This window comes from Hyla sarda, chromosome 2 (assembly GCF_029499605.1).
Source record: "Hyla sarda isolate aHylSar1 chromosome 2, aHylSar1.hap1, whole genome shotgun sequence".
Lineage (NCBI taxonomy): Eukaryota > Metazoa > Chordata > Amphibia > Anura > Hylidae > Hyla > Hyla sarda.
In genome coordinates, this window is record NC_079190.1 from 171,349,972 (window position 1) to 171,367,376 (window position 17,405).

Below are 17,405 nucleotides of genomic sequence, written 5' to 3' on the forward strand. Positions count from 1 at the left end.
TCAAGTATACACCAAGGTATTACTAACAATTATATCTTTATTTATTGATAAAGTAAAAAAAAAAAAAAATATATATATATATATATATATATATATATATATATATATATATATGGTATTTAGGAAAAATCTAATATTATTAGCATGTGACCAGAGTCAGATATATCAAGCACATAGGCAATATTAAACAAACAATGGGTCAGTGTCTTTTAAAGTGCAAACATTGTAACATATGTACAATCATGTGATATATTAAACAAGGTACAAGGTGCTAACAAAGTCATTCCCTTTGGCATATAGCAGCAAATGTGCTTACATACCCCGCTCTATCCAAAAACTATACTCCGTATGCATAAAAGTAACTAATCTGATCAACCTCTTGACTGACCAATATTGGTTAGAATCTGTAACATGTTGGAACCCCGATGCAAGTTTTAGTGTCTTCCTCAGAGTGCTTCTAGATGTTAAAAATGCAAGAAAATGTTTAAAAATGTTTGCACCATTTTGTGCATTTGATTTTTAAAACATTTATTATGTGTTTTATAGACTCTTCATACTCATGGGACAAGGAGGTGTAGCTTACAGAAGGGGAAGTGTTTGCGGGGAGGAGTGTGGCTTAAAATGCTCAAAATGTGGCAAACTTTGGCATTAAATATTGATACACAGTAAGCCAAGCAATGTTATGTTTCAAAAGGTTGATGCATCTAAAGATCTGCCAAATGTATCATACAATAATAGTCACCGAGATACATTTGGCACATTTTTAGACTACTTAGTTAATATTGCTACTTCCTAAGTATTCTACAGCCTTCTGTTACATTATGTTTGATTTCTTTAATATTGTTTTAGAGACCACAATGTTATTCCCTCAGTCCTACATCACAGATACCATAGCTTCCATGCCGGAAAGTTTTATTAAGGACAGATATACAATAGAAGCAGCTCATGCACCTGCTATAGGGTAATGGGAGGTGGAGTTCAGCTCAGGCACATGGGCCCTTTGTGCTATCCACAGGAACTACCGATGTACCATAAAAAGGGATGCCCTGACTTTAGAGTTCAGAGTTGAGCCCACAAATATAAAGGGACATACGTAACTTTTTTTGTCACTTTTAGTAAAAGAGGATCTGTCATAGTAGACTATTAGTTACTGTTTTTTGTATATACAGTATATGGATTTGTGTATATATAGAGAGCTATCAATCTGTACTATTAAGGGCAAGGCAAGACTTACAGGATTAAAAATGCTAAATCACATAATAAGAAAATAAAACATTTCCAAAGTAAAGAGACTTAGGAGACCTGTCAGTGCAGCTAAAAATGTCTCTCTTTGGTATTTTGGAAGGCTGTGAGATATGTTATCTGTCATGTGTCAAATATGTATCATGTAGCAACAATGTATTCTTACATTAGAAGGGATAATGGTAAACGTAATAATAGTCTTTTATAACTACACAACAAATTTGTTTTCTTTCTACAGATCAAGTTAATGCCTGCTGCCCCAAACGATGACTTGGCAACTCTCAGCGAGCTCACAGACAGCAGCCTGTTGTATGAGATTCAGAAGCGGTACAACAATAACCAGATATATGTAAGTTTGTATAATGGAGTAACTTTTTGCAGCTAAAAGGGTAACTGAGTGTTCATAAAAGTAAAAAAAATAAAAAATAAAAAGCCTTGGCCTTCATTGTCTAAGAATTATTTGTTAGGAAAACTATATTTTACAGCTGCATTATAGCAGCGGCAGGAGAGCAGCAATCCTACAACTAATAGCAGAGGTAGGAGAGCACCAATACTATGGTTGAATGCAGAGGCAGGAGAGCAGCAATCCTAGTGCTGATAGCAGAGACAGGAGGGCAGCAATCTTATGGCTGATAGCTTAGGTAGGCTTTCTCTGAATACACTGCAGTAAGCCTGTAATAATAGTCTAGCACCACTTCCTACAGTTTATCATGGTGTCACTGATACGAAAAGTAGATTGATCCGAACAACAGTCAGTAAACAGCAAATTCAGTGAAGGGGGCCCCTAGTGGCTGTGAATTTAGATACATTTTCACTGGTAAAGCAGCAGAATGTTAAATAAAAGTAACTGTGAATAACTGGAATTGTACTTGTGGAAAATGCTCACTTAGTTGTATAGTTATATAGAAAGTTGGAGAAAAATTAAGATGGAGGATAATAAAGATAAATAGTCATGTGTTATATACTATATGTATGCTATACATATGTAAGGTAAAAGGGTAACTTTAACTAAAATGTTTTACATTTGTAAAAGGTTCAATCATTTTTTTTAACCTTCTTTAACCCTTTAAGGACCTGGGGTTTTTCCGTTTTTGCATTTTCGTTTTTTTCCTCCTTACCTTTAAAAAATCATAACTCTTTCAATTTTGCACCACAAAATCCATATGATGGCTTATTGTTTGTGCCACCAATTCTACTTTGTAATGCCATCAGTCATTTTACCCAAAAATCTACGGCGAAACAGAAAAAAAATTAATTGTGAGACAAAATTGAAAACAAAAACGCTGTTTTGTAAATTTTGGGGGCTTCCGTTTCTACGTAGTACATTTTTGGGACAAAATGGCACCTTCTCTTTATTCTGTAGGTCCATACGATTAAAATGATACCCTACTTATGTAGGTTTGATTTTGTCATACTTCTGGAAAAAATCATAACTACATGCAGGAAAATGCATACGTTTAAAATTGTCATCTTCGGCAAGGTAGGAGACCCTCCTCGTGTCCTACAGCTGTTCGGGACGCCGCGATTTCGTTGCGGCGATCCCAAACAGCCCCCTGAGCTAACCGGCAGTGATTTAGTTTCACTTTAGACACGGCGTTCAAAGTCTAAAGGGTTATTAGCGCACGGCACCATGATCAATGCCATGCGCTATTAGCCAAGGGTCACGGCCGTTGTTAACAACGGCGCCGCGTTATAGAACAGGAGCGTACTCAGGACGTACAGGTACGCCCTGGGTCCTTAACAGGTTAAAATACCAGACAGTAGGACAGATTCATTATGTAAGACTCAGACAGTGTAAAGACAACACAGTCAGAAGAAATGGCAAATTTATTACAATGGCAAGATACAACGGGTTAGCTTTATCAAAACATGTGCAGAGGAAAAGTGGAGCAGTTGCCCATAGCAACCAATCAGAGCGCATCTTGTATTCTTCAGAGGATGAAACATAAATAAGCAATCTGATTAGTTGCTATGGGCAACTGCACCACTCTTCCTCTACACCGGTTTTAGATTAATTTCCCTTAATGTTGTCTAATTTTAAACCATCTATTGGAGGGCTTATTTTGCCCTAGTATTTTGTGCCAAAGTTTTTGAGAACAATGCCACTTCTCAAGCCACACCCCTTTTCTGATAGCCAAAGGCTACTTTACTGCAAAGCCTTGCTCTGTTGAATGTGGTGCAAGGCATGCACAATAGCTTTAGTGTAAATCCAGAATTCCACCAGATTTAAAATAATAATAAATCTGTTTCTGATATTTCCTCAATATATAGCAATTAGATATATAGCTACAAAGGAACAAAGTTCATCCAGTGAATATATTACAGGGTATCTATTTCAAACCATGGAATTTTAAGACACCAATACTGCCATAGATATTGGGGGAGATTTATCAAAACCTGTGCAAATCCGTGCCCATAGCAACCAATCAGATCGCTTCTTTCATTTTGCAGAGGTCTGAAAGAAGCGATCTGATTGGTTGCTATTGCAACTGGGCAACTTTTGCTCTGCACAGGTTTTGATAAATCTCCCCCATTATGCATTAGGGCCAGTTCACCTAACACTTAGAATGTTGCTCATAATGCTGTAAGCAAAGTTCATACTACAACTGGGAAATATTGTTACGCCGAGCGCTCCGGGTCCCTGCTCCTCCCCGGAGCGCTCGCGGCGTTCTCCTCTCTGCAGCGCACTGACACTGACGACGGGGATGCCATTCGCATAGCGGGACGCGCCCGCTCGCAAATCGCATCCCAAGCCACTTACCCATCCCGGTCCCCGGCTGTCATGTTCTGGCGCGCGCGGCTCCGCTCTCTAGGGTGCCTGGCCCAATCAGTCTAATTAGCCTCCACCTGCTCCCTGCTCATATAACCTCACTTCCCCTTCACTGCTTTGCCGGATCTTGTTGCCTTGTGCCAGAGGAAGCGTTTATAGTGTTTGCCTTACCAGTGTTCCTGACCTCTTGCTATCGCCATTGACTACGAACCTTCCCACCTGCCCCGACCTTCTGCTACATCTGACCTTGCCTCTGTTTAGTCCTTCTGTCCCACGCCTTCTCAGCAGTCAGCGAGGTTGAGCCGTTGCCGCTGGATACGACCTGGTTGCTACCGCCACAGCAAGACCATCCCGCTTTGCGGCGGGCTCTGGTGAATACCAGTAGCAACCTAGAACCGGTCCACCGACACGGTCCACGCCAATCCCGCGCTGACACAGAGGATCCACATCCAGCCTGCCGAATCCTAACAAATATGAAAGGGATACCATACTTTTGGGACTGTAACACCAAAGGCAAAAATTAGAAGACAGATGAAAAGTGGCAGCTATATCATTTAATCTACGTCATGCACATAATGCTCATTTTGGTTTTACATATTTCAAATAAATAGATGACTGTAGATATTAAATAGACAGACAGACAGACAGATACATAGATAGATTTTGGATAGATAGATAGATAGCACAAATAAAAGCAGCACCTCTAGACAGACTTGAAAATTGTAGTGGATGCTCCGACTCTCCGTAAATAATGTAAATATATGTAGCACGCCAATATCCGTGAAACAAACTTGTGCAGCTTTATTTCATGATGCAGCAGACAACGTTTTGGTGATCTCACATCACACTTGAGAATGGTGGTGAGAGATCAGCGAAACGTTGTCTCCTGCATCATGGAATAAAACTGCACAAGTTTGTTTCACGGATATTGGCGTGCTACATATATTTAGTTTAGATAGATAGATAAATAGAATATCAATGTCATTGGAAAACAAATCCAAATCATGATGCTTCAGGTTTGACAATAGACATAAAAATACTAGTAACTTGCTAGAAGAATATAAACTCAGCACTCACCAGTTGATAGTTCAAAGTGTGTCTTCTTTATTGAGGTAAAAACATAGCGTTTATATTAATTTATATTCTTCTAGCAGGTTACTGTTATCATATGCATCTATACCTTTGAAGCTGTTGCCCCCTAGTGGTTCATTGCGGCTAGGCTGGACTGTCTCCGTTGTGTGTGAATACTGCTCTACTTGTCAGTAATCCCTAGGTGGTGCGAGTAGAACTCTACATTGTGGACATTGACATAAAAATACTGTTGTGTATAAGGCACAATTTTAGCTTGTTGGCATCATTCCAGGGAACATGCTCCACAAGTCTGGTGTTTTAATAAAATCTCCTACAAGAGCTAACCTTTCCTGACAGCTGGTATATGGATCCCTTGGTGTGTCTTTTGAGCTAAATCACATAACACAAAAGACACACCAATGGATCTATATACCAGCTGTCAGGAAAGGTTAGCTCTTGTAGGAGATTTTATTAAAACACCAGACTTGTGGAGCATGTTCCCTGGAATGATGCCAACAAGCTAAAATTGTGCCTTATACACAACAGTATTTTTATGTCAATGTCCACAATGTAGAGTTCTACCGGAACCACCTAGGGATTACTGGCAAGTAGAGCAGTATTCACACACAGCGGAAACAGTCTAGCCTAGCCGCAACGAACCACTAGGGGGCAACAGCTTCAAAGGTATAGATGCATATGATAACAGTAACTTGCTAGAAGGAGATTTTATTTTATAAACATACCTCTTTGATCTGGAACAATAGAGGACAACTTGGTAGTTGTCAACATGGTAGTATTGTGAAATGCATTCTGCCCTATTTATTAACAGCACATGCCAAACTATTTTTCCAACTAATCTGTACATTTCTGCAGATTTTCCTAATATATGGCCGTCGTTTTTGTTTTTTAAATTTTTTTACATTCCGAGCCATTGGTGAAATGTTTTCACCCTGTTTTTGAAGTTATAAACTTTGGTACACTTTGTCGTATTTCTAAAGCACCAAAGTATAAAAACCATATTGAACCTCATTCATGTATATGAAGGAAAAGAGAATAAAATTCTATGTGCAAACATGAAATAAGGGTAATCATAGTATGTAGCCCATAATGTGAACCATAAAAAGAGATGAGCAGCACCACATGTCCCATGTTGTCCAATCATCCTTGGTAACATTGTGCACACAGTGTATAGCTCCAACCTGTATGGGCTCTTCTCACCAGTCAGACTCTCAGAAAATATGGCAGCACCAGCTTCAGTTTCAAAGCTCAAAAGTTACTTTATTTTACCAAACATGCAACATTTCGTCAGTTCTATACTGTCTTTTTCAAGCACTTCTTAAAAGGTACCTCTCATCAAATAAACTTTTGATATATTTTAGATTAATGAATGTTGAATAACTTTCCAATAGCATGTTAATGAAAAATATGCTTCTTTCTATTGTATTTTTCCCGATCAGTCCTGTCAGCAAGCATTTCTGACTCATGCTGGAGTCCTAAACACTCAGAGCTGCCAGCCTGCTTTGTTCACAGCCAAACAGGCTGTGAACAAAGCAGGCTGGCAGCTCTGAGTGTTCTCCTTTGTGAACAAAGCAGACTTGCAGCTCGTAGTGTTTAGGACTCCAGCATGAGTCTGAAATGCTTGCTGCCAGGACTGGTAGGTAGACCCCTAGTGGTCATTTCTTCAAAGTGGAAAATTAAATAGAAAGAAGCATATTTTTTAATTACATGCAATTGTAAAGTTATTCTGCATACATTAATCTATAATATATCAAAAGTTTTTTTGATGAGAGGTACCCTTTAACTCCTTAAGGACGAAGCCAATTTTGACCTTAAATGGGCCCTCTCATTAAAACTAATTTTTGCTATTGCACTCCTTATGGTTAATAGCAAATATTTCTAATGTACTTTGTTTAAAAAAAATAATAATTAAGTTTTCTATGTTTTATTTGTGTTTAAAAAATCTGCCACTAGGTGTCTCCCTACTTGTCCAAAGCACATTTCCCCCATCTCTTGCACAGACTTTGGACTCCTGCTGGCCTGGAGTGCTGAGGGGTGTGTGTGCAGCCTTATACAATCTTAGCTCATCTCACACATTTTAAGTGCTCTGGGCTGTGTGTTGCAGAGTGAGGGAGGAAGTTCTCCCCTGTATGGCTTCAGATGATGTCACGCCTGCTGTTGAACGCCCCTTCCTAGTCTGTGAATCTGACTGAGACTGAGCAGAAAATACAGAACAATATCAAGGTAGATAACTAAAACATAATAAAAATAAAGGCAGGGGGTGGTTTACCATGATGGGGGTAGTAAACTGGGAGGATTATAAAATGTAATAAGATCATAATAGGTACTCTTTATAGACCAGGCCAGTTTTAGTTTTTGCACTTTTGTCTTTTCCATCTCCTCTTCTAAAAATCATAACACTAACTTTTGCGCCTACAGACCCATATGAGGGCTTGTTTTTTGTATCACCAATTGAACTTTATAATGACAAATTTCAAATTTATAGGTTTTATTTTATTTTACTACTTAAAAAAAGAATAACTACATGAACCAAAATTAGTATGTTTAAAATTGTCATCGTTTGACCCCTATAACTCTTTTATTATTCTGCATATGGGGCTATATGAGGGCAAATTTTTTTACGCCTTAATAGTTTAATCAGTAAAAATGGGAAAACTTTTATTAGGAAGGGGTTAATTCACTTTTATTAACCTTTTTTTTTTTAACACTTTTTAGTCCCGCTAGGGGGCTTTAACATGCAATTTTCTGATTGCATATACTGTTCAATGCTTTGATAGGATGGCAAAGAGGCAGGTAAGGGCCCTCCTGCCATCCACTCAGCTGATAGGGACATCGCGATGGTGCCAATCAGCTCCGCTGAGCTGCCGGGATCGTTTCACTTTCATTTTAGACGCTGCAATCAACTTTAAATGCAGCGTCTAAAGGGTTAATGCCGGTTAATGCATCAGCCTGATCGGTAATGCACGGCATTAACTGTGGGTCCCGGCTGCTGATAGCATCGGTAATGGGACCAGGGTGTACAGGTACCCCTACGCCCTAAGTCCTTAAAGGGGTATTCCAGGCAAATACATCTTATCCCCTATCGAAAGGATGAGGGATAAGATGTCTGATCGTGGGGGGCTCGCCGCTGGGACCACATATTTTTTTTTTTTTTATTTACACAGTTTTTTTTTATGGGAAAAGGGGGGATTCAAACTTTTATAAGGGAAGGGGTTAAATGACCTTTATTAACTTTTTTCCCACTTTTTTTTTGCAGTGTTATAGCTCCCATAGGGGGCTATAACATTGCACAGACTGATCTTTTACCCTGATCCCTGCAAAGCCATCAGCGTAATAGGGGGTTGATTGCTCAGGCCTGTAGCTCAGGCTTTGAGCAAACAAACGCAAACACAAATAGACGCGACGGAGCAAGGTAAGTGGGCCTCCACTCGGGTTCTAGCTGATCGGGACATTGCAATTTTATCGCGATAGTCCCGATCAGCCCGACTGAGCTGCCGGGAAGCTTTTACTTTCGCTTTTGACGTGACCTCGTTTTAAACATCGGGACCGGGCGCATGGCGTACAGGTACGCCCTGCGTCCTTAAGAGGTTAAAAAACTAACAGGTTGTTAGTATACATTTTGATCAGAAAGTACAAGCCCACTCGTCACGTCAAGGCCACCTAGTCAGAGTGGGTCCCTAACCTAGCACTGGCGTAGCGCTGGGCGGCAACCACTGCCTCTGAGACACCATGCTCACTGGGGGAACAACCCAGTGGCCAGGCTGCCCGACCAAGCCCCTGGGTCCGTGCCACCACACCCCACAGACAAAGCATCACAGTAACAATGGCTGACACAGAGAACCACACCAGTGTGAACACTTACCATGTGTTCCCTACCATAGGGCTGGGAGAACATTAGGAGGAAACCCTTCTGCAGTCTCCTGCTAATTAAAAATGCCTGGGCCGAATGGGTGAAGTGGAGGGCTGGCCATGAAAGAAGGGAGAGACTACAAATGTACAACACAAATAGAGAAGCATAGCCCCATTTGTATTTTGATCTACTTGCTTCTCAGCATAATTAAAAAAAATCATGTGCTCCCTACCAGAGGGCTGGGAGAATGTTAGGAGGAAACCCTAATGCAGTCTCCTGCTAATTAAATTATGCTGAGAAGCAAGTAGATCAATATACAAATGGTGGATTTGCATCTATGTTTCACTATTTGTGTTAAACATAGTGGGATGTATACCTTTTTTTTTTTACTGTATACATGTGCTTGGAATAGGGGACGCATGGATGTATTCAGGAATTTTCGCACATATTGCCAAACAAAGTGTGTACAGTCCTTAAAGGGGTAATTCGGCAAAAGAACAGCCCCCGCATTCTATGCATGGCTGCGTCTCCAGGAAAGCTCTTTGTTTCCGGAACTGGGGACGTGATGTCACGCCACGCCCCATTGTGACGTCACACCACGCCCCCTCTATTCATGTCTATGGGAGGGGGTGTGCTGCCACGCCCCCTTCCATAGACTTGAATGGAGGGGGTGTGGCGTGACGTCACAAGTGGGCATGGCTTTACGTCATGTCCCCCAGTCCTGGAAACAAAGAGCTTTCTGAGACTAGAGACGCAGCCCTGCAGCCCCCCCCCCCCCCCCCCCCGCAATCAGACACCTTATCCCCTATCCTTAGGTAGGGGATAAGATATATTTGGCCGGGTAACCTCTTTAAACTTCTGTTCAGCCATTGATAAGTGCGAAACAGCTCAAAATAACCATTAAAAAGTTAACTGTAATTGTTTATGTGCATATAAAACATTTTAAATATGTTATCACTGCATGGTGAAAAACCACTGTTGGTCAAATGGTATACTGTATGTATTTGAGACATAGGCCTTGTTCACAACAGTAATAAGGAGCTCCGTTTGCTGATTCTGTTAAAATTACGGGACTTTAGCAGAGAAAAAAAATTCTTCAAGTCAGTTTTTTTCTCCACTAAAATCCTGCAAAATAACAAACATCTAATGGAACGCAAAAGACCCCATTCAAAGTAAATACAGTAGACAAATCTCCCACTGTCCTACTGCATCCAGGATACATGAAACTGCCCAGAGTATAATCTCTGTACCTTTTCATCTGCATAAACTATGCACGCTTTGTTTTATTGGCTTTCTTTTGTCAAACCGCTTTCTATTTTCCCAGCTGTACAGTAAGAAGGGAAGCAGTGTATGGCTGACATTACTCAATGATTGATGTGAACTGACAACGGTTGAGAAGTAATATAACAATATATGCAGGGCTCAAGTCCTGCAGGAATGCATGGGAACTGAGTTCCTGCACTTTTTCCACAGCTAGAACACCATTCCCATTAGCAGGACCAGCCCTTGAGTGGAAATCTTGGGTTCCCACACCTTTTTTCCCCGGACTTGACCCCTGAATATATGGCACAATGCATGTTTTATTCCTCCCAACTGAGACATGATATAATTCTGGCAGCTATATGAGCTGCTCGGCTTCAGCTTTGAGCCTTATTACAAGTGGCAGGGAGGAAAGAAATATGGCATTGCTTTTGTAGAACCCCAAGCTGATGTCTCCGTATGAATAAGAATAGAAAAATAATCTGCCTGGTCCTTTTTAAAGTAAAGCAAAGTAATGTATTCACTCAAATTACAATCTATCTAAAATTGTCTAAGCGAAGACCAGTGCCGCAAAATGACTGGACTTGTACCTGATGACCTGTGGAACATATCATACTGCTTGCCGATTCAGAAGCAGCAACGTATTCTGAGCCATAGGGCATTGAGAATAGGGTAACATGGAGGTTCAGCTTTTGTACATAGACATCTCTAGCACCCAGAAGAGCAGGCATTATGAGAGAGATTTATCAAAACCTGTCCAGAGGCCTCTGAGAAATGAAAGAAGCGATCTGATTGGTTGCTATGGGCAACTCAGCAATTTTTCCTCTGGACAGGTTTTGATAAATCTCCCCCTATACACGTAGCGAGTTGGGTGATGCTTGGAGTTTTAGTCCTTAGTTTGTGTTCCCTGAGACCCAACCATAATCTTTTTTTTTTTTTTATGAAAGCTGATCCCATATGCAAAGTGCAGGAATGAGACATCTATACTTTAGGATTTCATGAAACAACTTTTAGAACTTTAATGTCTTGTGTAATTCTAACAAAAGTATAGCTTGGAATGTTCCAGCTTTTTTTTTTTTATCCAGAACAATGGATATTCGGACACTGTCCCTTTAAATGCTTTTATATCAGCTTTACTGAATTTAACAATTTTGAGGGGATTTATAGCATGTGTACTAATGCAGATGTGAAATTTCGTAGTTGAATATGTTCTCAGTTCAAAATTACTAAAACTACTGATGAGAATCTTCATTAATTGGCTAACCGTAAAGCAAATTTTAAGGCAAATGTAAGTTAAAGGCAAAAACAGTAACTCCAACTGGAGGCCAATAAAGCGATTAGTGTATTGATGAGCAATATTACTTTGGTTGACTTTGATTTTAAGTTTGATATAAGTAAACAATACTTATTCAGTGACTTAACCCCGAGCGTTTTCCCATTTTTGCACTTTCGTTTTTTCCTCCTTACATTTTAAAAATCATAACGCTTTCAATTTTGCACCTAAAAGCCACCAATTCTTCTTTGTAATGCCATCAGTCATTTTACCCAAAAATGTATGGCAAAACAGAAGAAAAAATCAATGTGCAACAAGACTGAAGAAAAAATACCATTTGTAACTTTTAGGGGCTTCTGTTTCTACGCAGTATATTTTGTGGTAAAAATGACACCTTATCTTTATTCTGTAGGTCCATACAATTAAAATGATATCCTACTTATATAGGTTTGATTTTGTCTTACTTCTGGAAAAAATCATAACTACATGCACAAAAATTAATACGTTCTCACCCCTATAACTTTTTATTTTTACGTGTACGGCACGGTATGAGGGCTAATTTTTTGCACAGTGATCTGAAATTTTTAGCGGTATCATTTTTGCGTTGATCAGATTTTTTTTTATTGCTTTTTGTTAATTTTTTCATGATATACTGTAAAAAGTGACCAAAAATATGCTATTTTGGAATTTGGATTTTTTTGTGGCGCGTACGCCATTGACTTTGTGGTTTCATTAACTATATATTTTAATACGTCGGACATTTTACGCACGCGGCAATACCACATATGTTAACATATTTGTTATATGGAATTTGGGAAAGGGGGGGGGGGGTTAATGGAGTTTAAAAAAAAAAAAAACTTTTAACCCCTTAAGGACCAAGCAGTTTTCTATTTTTGCACTTTCTTTTTTTCCTTCTTACCTTTTAAAAATCATAACCCTTTCAATTTTGCGCCTAAAAATCTATATGATGGCTTATTTTTTGCGCCACCAATTCTACTTTGTAATGACATCACTCATTTTACCCAAAAATCTATGGCGAAACAGAAAAAAAATCATTGTGCGACAAAATTGAAGAAAAAACACCATTTTGTAAATTTTGGGGGCTTCTTTTTCTATGCCGTACATTTTTCGGTAAAAATGACACTTTATCTTTATTCTGTAGGTCCATACAATTAAAATGATACCCTACTTATATAGGTTGGATTTTGTCGTACTTCTGGAAAAAATCATAACTACATGCAGGAAAATTAATACATTTAAAATTGTCATCTTTTGACCCCTATAACTTTTTTCTTTTTCCACGTACAGGGTGGTTTGAGGGCTAATTTTTTGCCCCGTGAGCTGAAGTTTTAAATGCTACCATTCTTGTTTTGATCGGACTTTTTGATCGCATTTTATTTATTTTTTTATGGTATGAAAAGTGACCAAAAATACAGCATTTGCAATTTTTTCCCGTGTACGCCATTGTTCGTGCGGTTTAATTTACGATATATTTTTATAGTTCGGACATTTACGCACGCGGTGATAACACATATGTTTATTTTTATTATGTTTATATATTTTTTATATGGAATTTTGGAAAAGGGGGGTGATTTAAATTTTTAATAAGGAAGGGGTTAATGTGTGTGTTTCAACTTTTTTTTAAACATCATTAGATCATCATTATTAGATTCCTCATACAGATCACTATGGTTGTATAGAACCATAGTGATCTGTGTGCTCTGCGCTCGAATGATAAATCCTGGCCCTGCCAGGCTGTATCATTCAGAGAGCCGGAGCTGGCAGTCAAGGAGAGGTAAGCCCTCAGGCTACCTCAGTAGGGGATAGCCCCCCTGTGATCGCGGAGGGCGATCCACCCCACTGGACCACCAGGGACTGAATACAGGCACCTTTAGACGCCACTGTCAAATTTGACAGCGGCGATCTAAAGGGTTAATAGCCGGCTCAAGCGATCGCCGCATGTCGGCTATTAACGCCGGCCCCCAGCTGCAGGAATCAGCTGGGGACCGGCCGGTATGATGCAGGCTCAAGTCGGGAGCCCGCGTCATACCCCGGTAACGGCCATTGGATGAGCATAGACGCCCATGGTCGTTATCAGGTTAATTAAACTTTTTTTTTACACTTTTAGTGCATTCTCAGTGCAATAGCCGGCGTAGGATGTGTGGTAAGCCCTCCGGCTACCTCAGTAGTGGATCTCCGGCACCCCACCCCCCCCCCCCCCCCGTGATCGCGCTGCGGGAGGGGGGGGTGTTGTTGTTGTGTTGATCCACTTCACTGGACCACCAGGGATGGTTTAAATGTCAATTTGCAGACACAATGAAGTGGGGAAGCCGCTTGAACAGCGACTAAGCAAATATGTGAAATAAGCAACCCCCAGGCAGTAGAGTAGTGCAACAGTTGTCAGCAGGGGACTGCTAAATCCCTAAGATAAAGGAGCAACCCAACATGTGTAACAAAAGACTGCAGACTCAGTCTGGAGAGGAAGATCTGCAGCTCCTGCTGCGGTGACCAGTGATCTTGTACGACTCCCTCTGCGTCAAAGGGAATGAGATGCAATGTCGCCTCTTCCTCCCGGATAGTGCGCGCGACGTGGCAGACGATGAGCTGTGTCCTGCAGGAGTTCTTGCAGCGCAGCTTCAGCAGCTTCAGATGTCTTGTAGGAGGAAAAGGTGCCCTCAGAGTGAAACACTTTCAGAGTTGCAGGATATTGAAGCTGGAAGCATCTCTTAGCCTTGAACAATGCAGTGCAGATTTTGCCATAAACTCATCTGCATTTAGTCAGATCCGCTGAGAAATCTTCAAGATCAGCATTTTCTTGCTGCAAAAGGTGAGCGGTGAGGTACGGCAGCAGTAAGCTCTCAGGATCTCCACCTTGCCATTGTAATCAAGCAATTTCAGGATAACCTGGCGTGGGCGAGATGGGTCAGCTTGATGGGACTGTTAGGTAGTAGCAGGTGCTTGACCTAGGCGGTGCGCTCTCTCCACTCTGTATTTATATTGGAGGCCCAGGGCTGCAGGCAGGTCACTCTCACAGAAATCTTGTAAATCTGAAGGAAGAAGAGATTCGCTGACCCCCACTAGTCTTAGATTGTTCCAGCGCAAGCGGTTTTCAAAGTCTTCCAGCTTTTCACCGACGTAGCAGAGGTCAGTCTCTGTTTGGCGCAGCCGGGTAGCTAAGCCGCTCTTTTCATCTTCTAATGCAATAATCCTCTGTTCCGCCTTACCCAATCTCTCAGCCTCGCGTGGTGTTTTTAAGTGTTTGTTTTATAGTAGGGGTGATCAACTGGACTAATGCCTTCCACGTCTGAAGATCCGTAGGTGTAGACACTGAAACATCTGTAGTGCCCGCCAAAGGTGGGATCAGGTGAGGTCCTGCATGTGCTGGGGGCCCCCCATCTTGGGAGATCAAGGACTGACTGGGGGCAACCACCATCGTTGGGAATTGAGCCTGTGCGTTCTGCGCCAGTGATTGCCCTGAGGATGGAGCAGGAATGGCAGTGGTAGCGGGTGCCCCTGCAGAGGGTACCAAGCGCTGGGACCCCTTGTTGAGGTACTGCTCCATAGGAACCTCTGCAGCGCTGCGCCCCTTAATAATAGAGTCACTGGGGAAAGTCTCTCCAGCAGGATTAAGAAAAGCAGGTATCCTCAGGCTGTATAAGGCTGGCAGGGAGGGCGGGTAAATGACCCCTAGGGATTACAGGGCTGAGAGGGAGGAGAAAGGCTGAGTCTTGTACTTGCCGGTCTGCTGGTAGTCTGTAGTATGCACAGGTAGCATCCCAGGTGTGCAGCCACTGAAGCCCCAAAGGTAGCATGACCAATAGGGCAGACCCTTATATATAGCAGGGGGTCTCCCGAGTAGCCCATCTGTGTGTGGTGTCCATTGCTCCCTTCTGATAACTGTGTGTACCCTGAGTGTGCCGGCAGGGAGTGCTGATGTCGCACACAGCGTGCACAAGATGGTGGGCACTGCAGTGCAGGAGGAGAGGGCCGCCGTGAGCCGTGGAACCGTTTGGCCGCACAGAGAGGCTGCCACTTTCCCTCTGGACAGAAGGTCGGGGTACTGCTTGTCCCATTCCCACCGCTGTGATGCCGGTCCGGTGCGGGTAGGGGGTCCGGGGAGTAGGATCTCTGTCTCTGTGCTCCTGACATGCCCGCGCTGGAACCGGAAGTCCTTTTTGTCTGTTTTAATGTTCAGACCTTACCATAAGTAATAACAGGTTAATAGCTATTTACTTCTGGAGTATAGAATCAGTTTGCAATTTGCATTAAACTTTAACTAAACCCAATAGAGTTTATTCGTCTAAGTCTATTGTAGATTTAGTCGACAAAAATCTTATAACAGTCGACTAACACTATTCAGATGACTAAAATTAAATCATAATTTGCTGTTTAAATTAACACCGACCAATAACGGATGTTGGATGGAGGTGTTGAAAGGTTAGTTCCCCTGCTCTGCCCACCCATGGTAGTCCGGGCAGAGCAGGGGGAACTAGTACAGGAGTGGCGAGCAGCGGTAGGAGCGATCAGCGTTAGCAGGCGCGATCAGCAGTGTGGGCACACTGTGGCCTTTCCGATGTTACAAAACTACAACTCCCAGCATGCCCAGACATCTGTTGGCTGTCTGGGCATGCTGGGAGTTGTTTTGCAACATCTGGAGGTCCACAATTTGGAGACCACTGTATAGTGGTCTGTAAACTGTGGCCCTCCAGATGCTGCAAAACTACAACTCTCAGCATGCCCAGACAGTCCAGGCATGCTGAGAGTTGTAGTTCTGCAACATCTGGCCCTTCAGATGTTGCCGAACTACAACTCCCAGCATGGCTGGACAGTCTGAGTTGTAGTTTTGCAGCATCTGAAGGGCTACAGTTTACAGACCACTATGCAATGGCCACATCTATTTTCCAACGTGTTTTAAAAAGTGGCACAAAACTCGGCAATTTGGGCGCAATTATTAAACATTTTGGCGCAAAAATAATTTGGCAAAAAAAAAAGGTATTTTCAAAGGGAGACAAGAGCCAATTGAGAATATGAGAAAAAAAATTGAATACGTAATCGTTTAGCACAACGAATAAATACAGCAGTTTTTGAGAATCACCCCCAGTATGTTATGTATTACATCACAAACTCTCATCTAGTGTATTCTAAACATGTCTGTAGATGAAGGCGAGATGCCAGTACGTCATTTTACAGCGATCCTAAAGTTTGACTTGAATTCACTTATACTAGATGCATTTAAAGTAATAGAAAGTATGTGTAATTCTTCATCACTCTCTATTTCAGACATACATTGGGAATATTTTGCTGCTAGTTAATCCATACAAAGATCTCCCAATCTACTCATCACTGGTAAGAGCTGATTTATTTAAGTACATTTTTTGTTCCCATTTGTTGATTAATAATAATAATAATAATAATAAATAATTATATAAATATTTCTGATGGATTTGGACATTGATATATGTCCATTCAAGTGCAGGTTTTCTTTAGGCACCCCTTTAATTCTCAGACATTTTTTTATCTGTAAACAGTGACCATATAGAGTAAGAAGAAGACGGGTTCTTGCTAAATCTTCCTTTATCCTAATCTAATTTATCAAGGACAAAAACTCTCACCAGAACAGGCTGAACTAAAGGGGAAGTTATGCCCTTATTTGGCAAGATTTGGTAACAATCTGATAAGAAATAGAGTATGTATCAATAGAGTTTTAATGCATGGATAACTTTTTTTATCCTTAATTTTTTGATAATTTATTGCCCAATACTACTGTGGGAAGAAGGCCCTAGAAGATTGCCGGTAACCAATCCATACCAAGAAGAAGAGCAGTTTAGTGGGCAAAATTGAATGTACTAGTTTAGGTTTAACATTTACTAAAATACACAGCACTCAGATGTTTTGTAGAGTTCTGTCTCATTTTTGTGGCC

At 41.2% G+C, this 17,405-nt stretch overlaps 1 protein-coding gene across 8 annotated transcripts in view; it reads left to right on the forward strand.

Moving 5' to 3' along the window:
- Nucleotides 1-17,405, forward strand: part of MYO16 (myosin XVI) — a 483,589-nt gene that overhangs the window by 249,351 nt on the left and 216,833 nt on the right. For all 8 annotated transcript variants that reach the window (XM_056555738.1, XM_056555737.1, XM_056555733.1 and 5 more), the window contains 2 exons: nucleotides 1,481-1,591; nucleotides 16,765-16,830. In XM_056555738.1, the coding sequence (XP_056411713.1) occupies nucleotides 1,481-1,591; nucleotides 16,765-16,830 (177 nt within the window). The remainder of the gene's footprint in view (nucleotides 1-1,480; nucleotides 1,592-16,764; nucleotides 16,831-17,405) is intronic.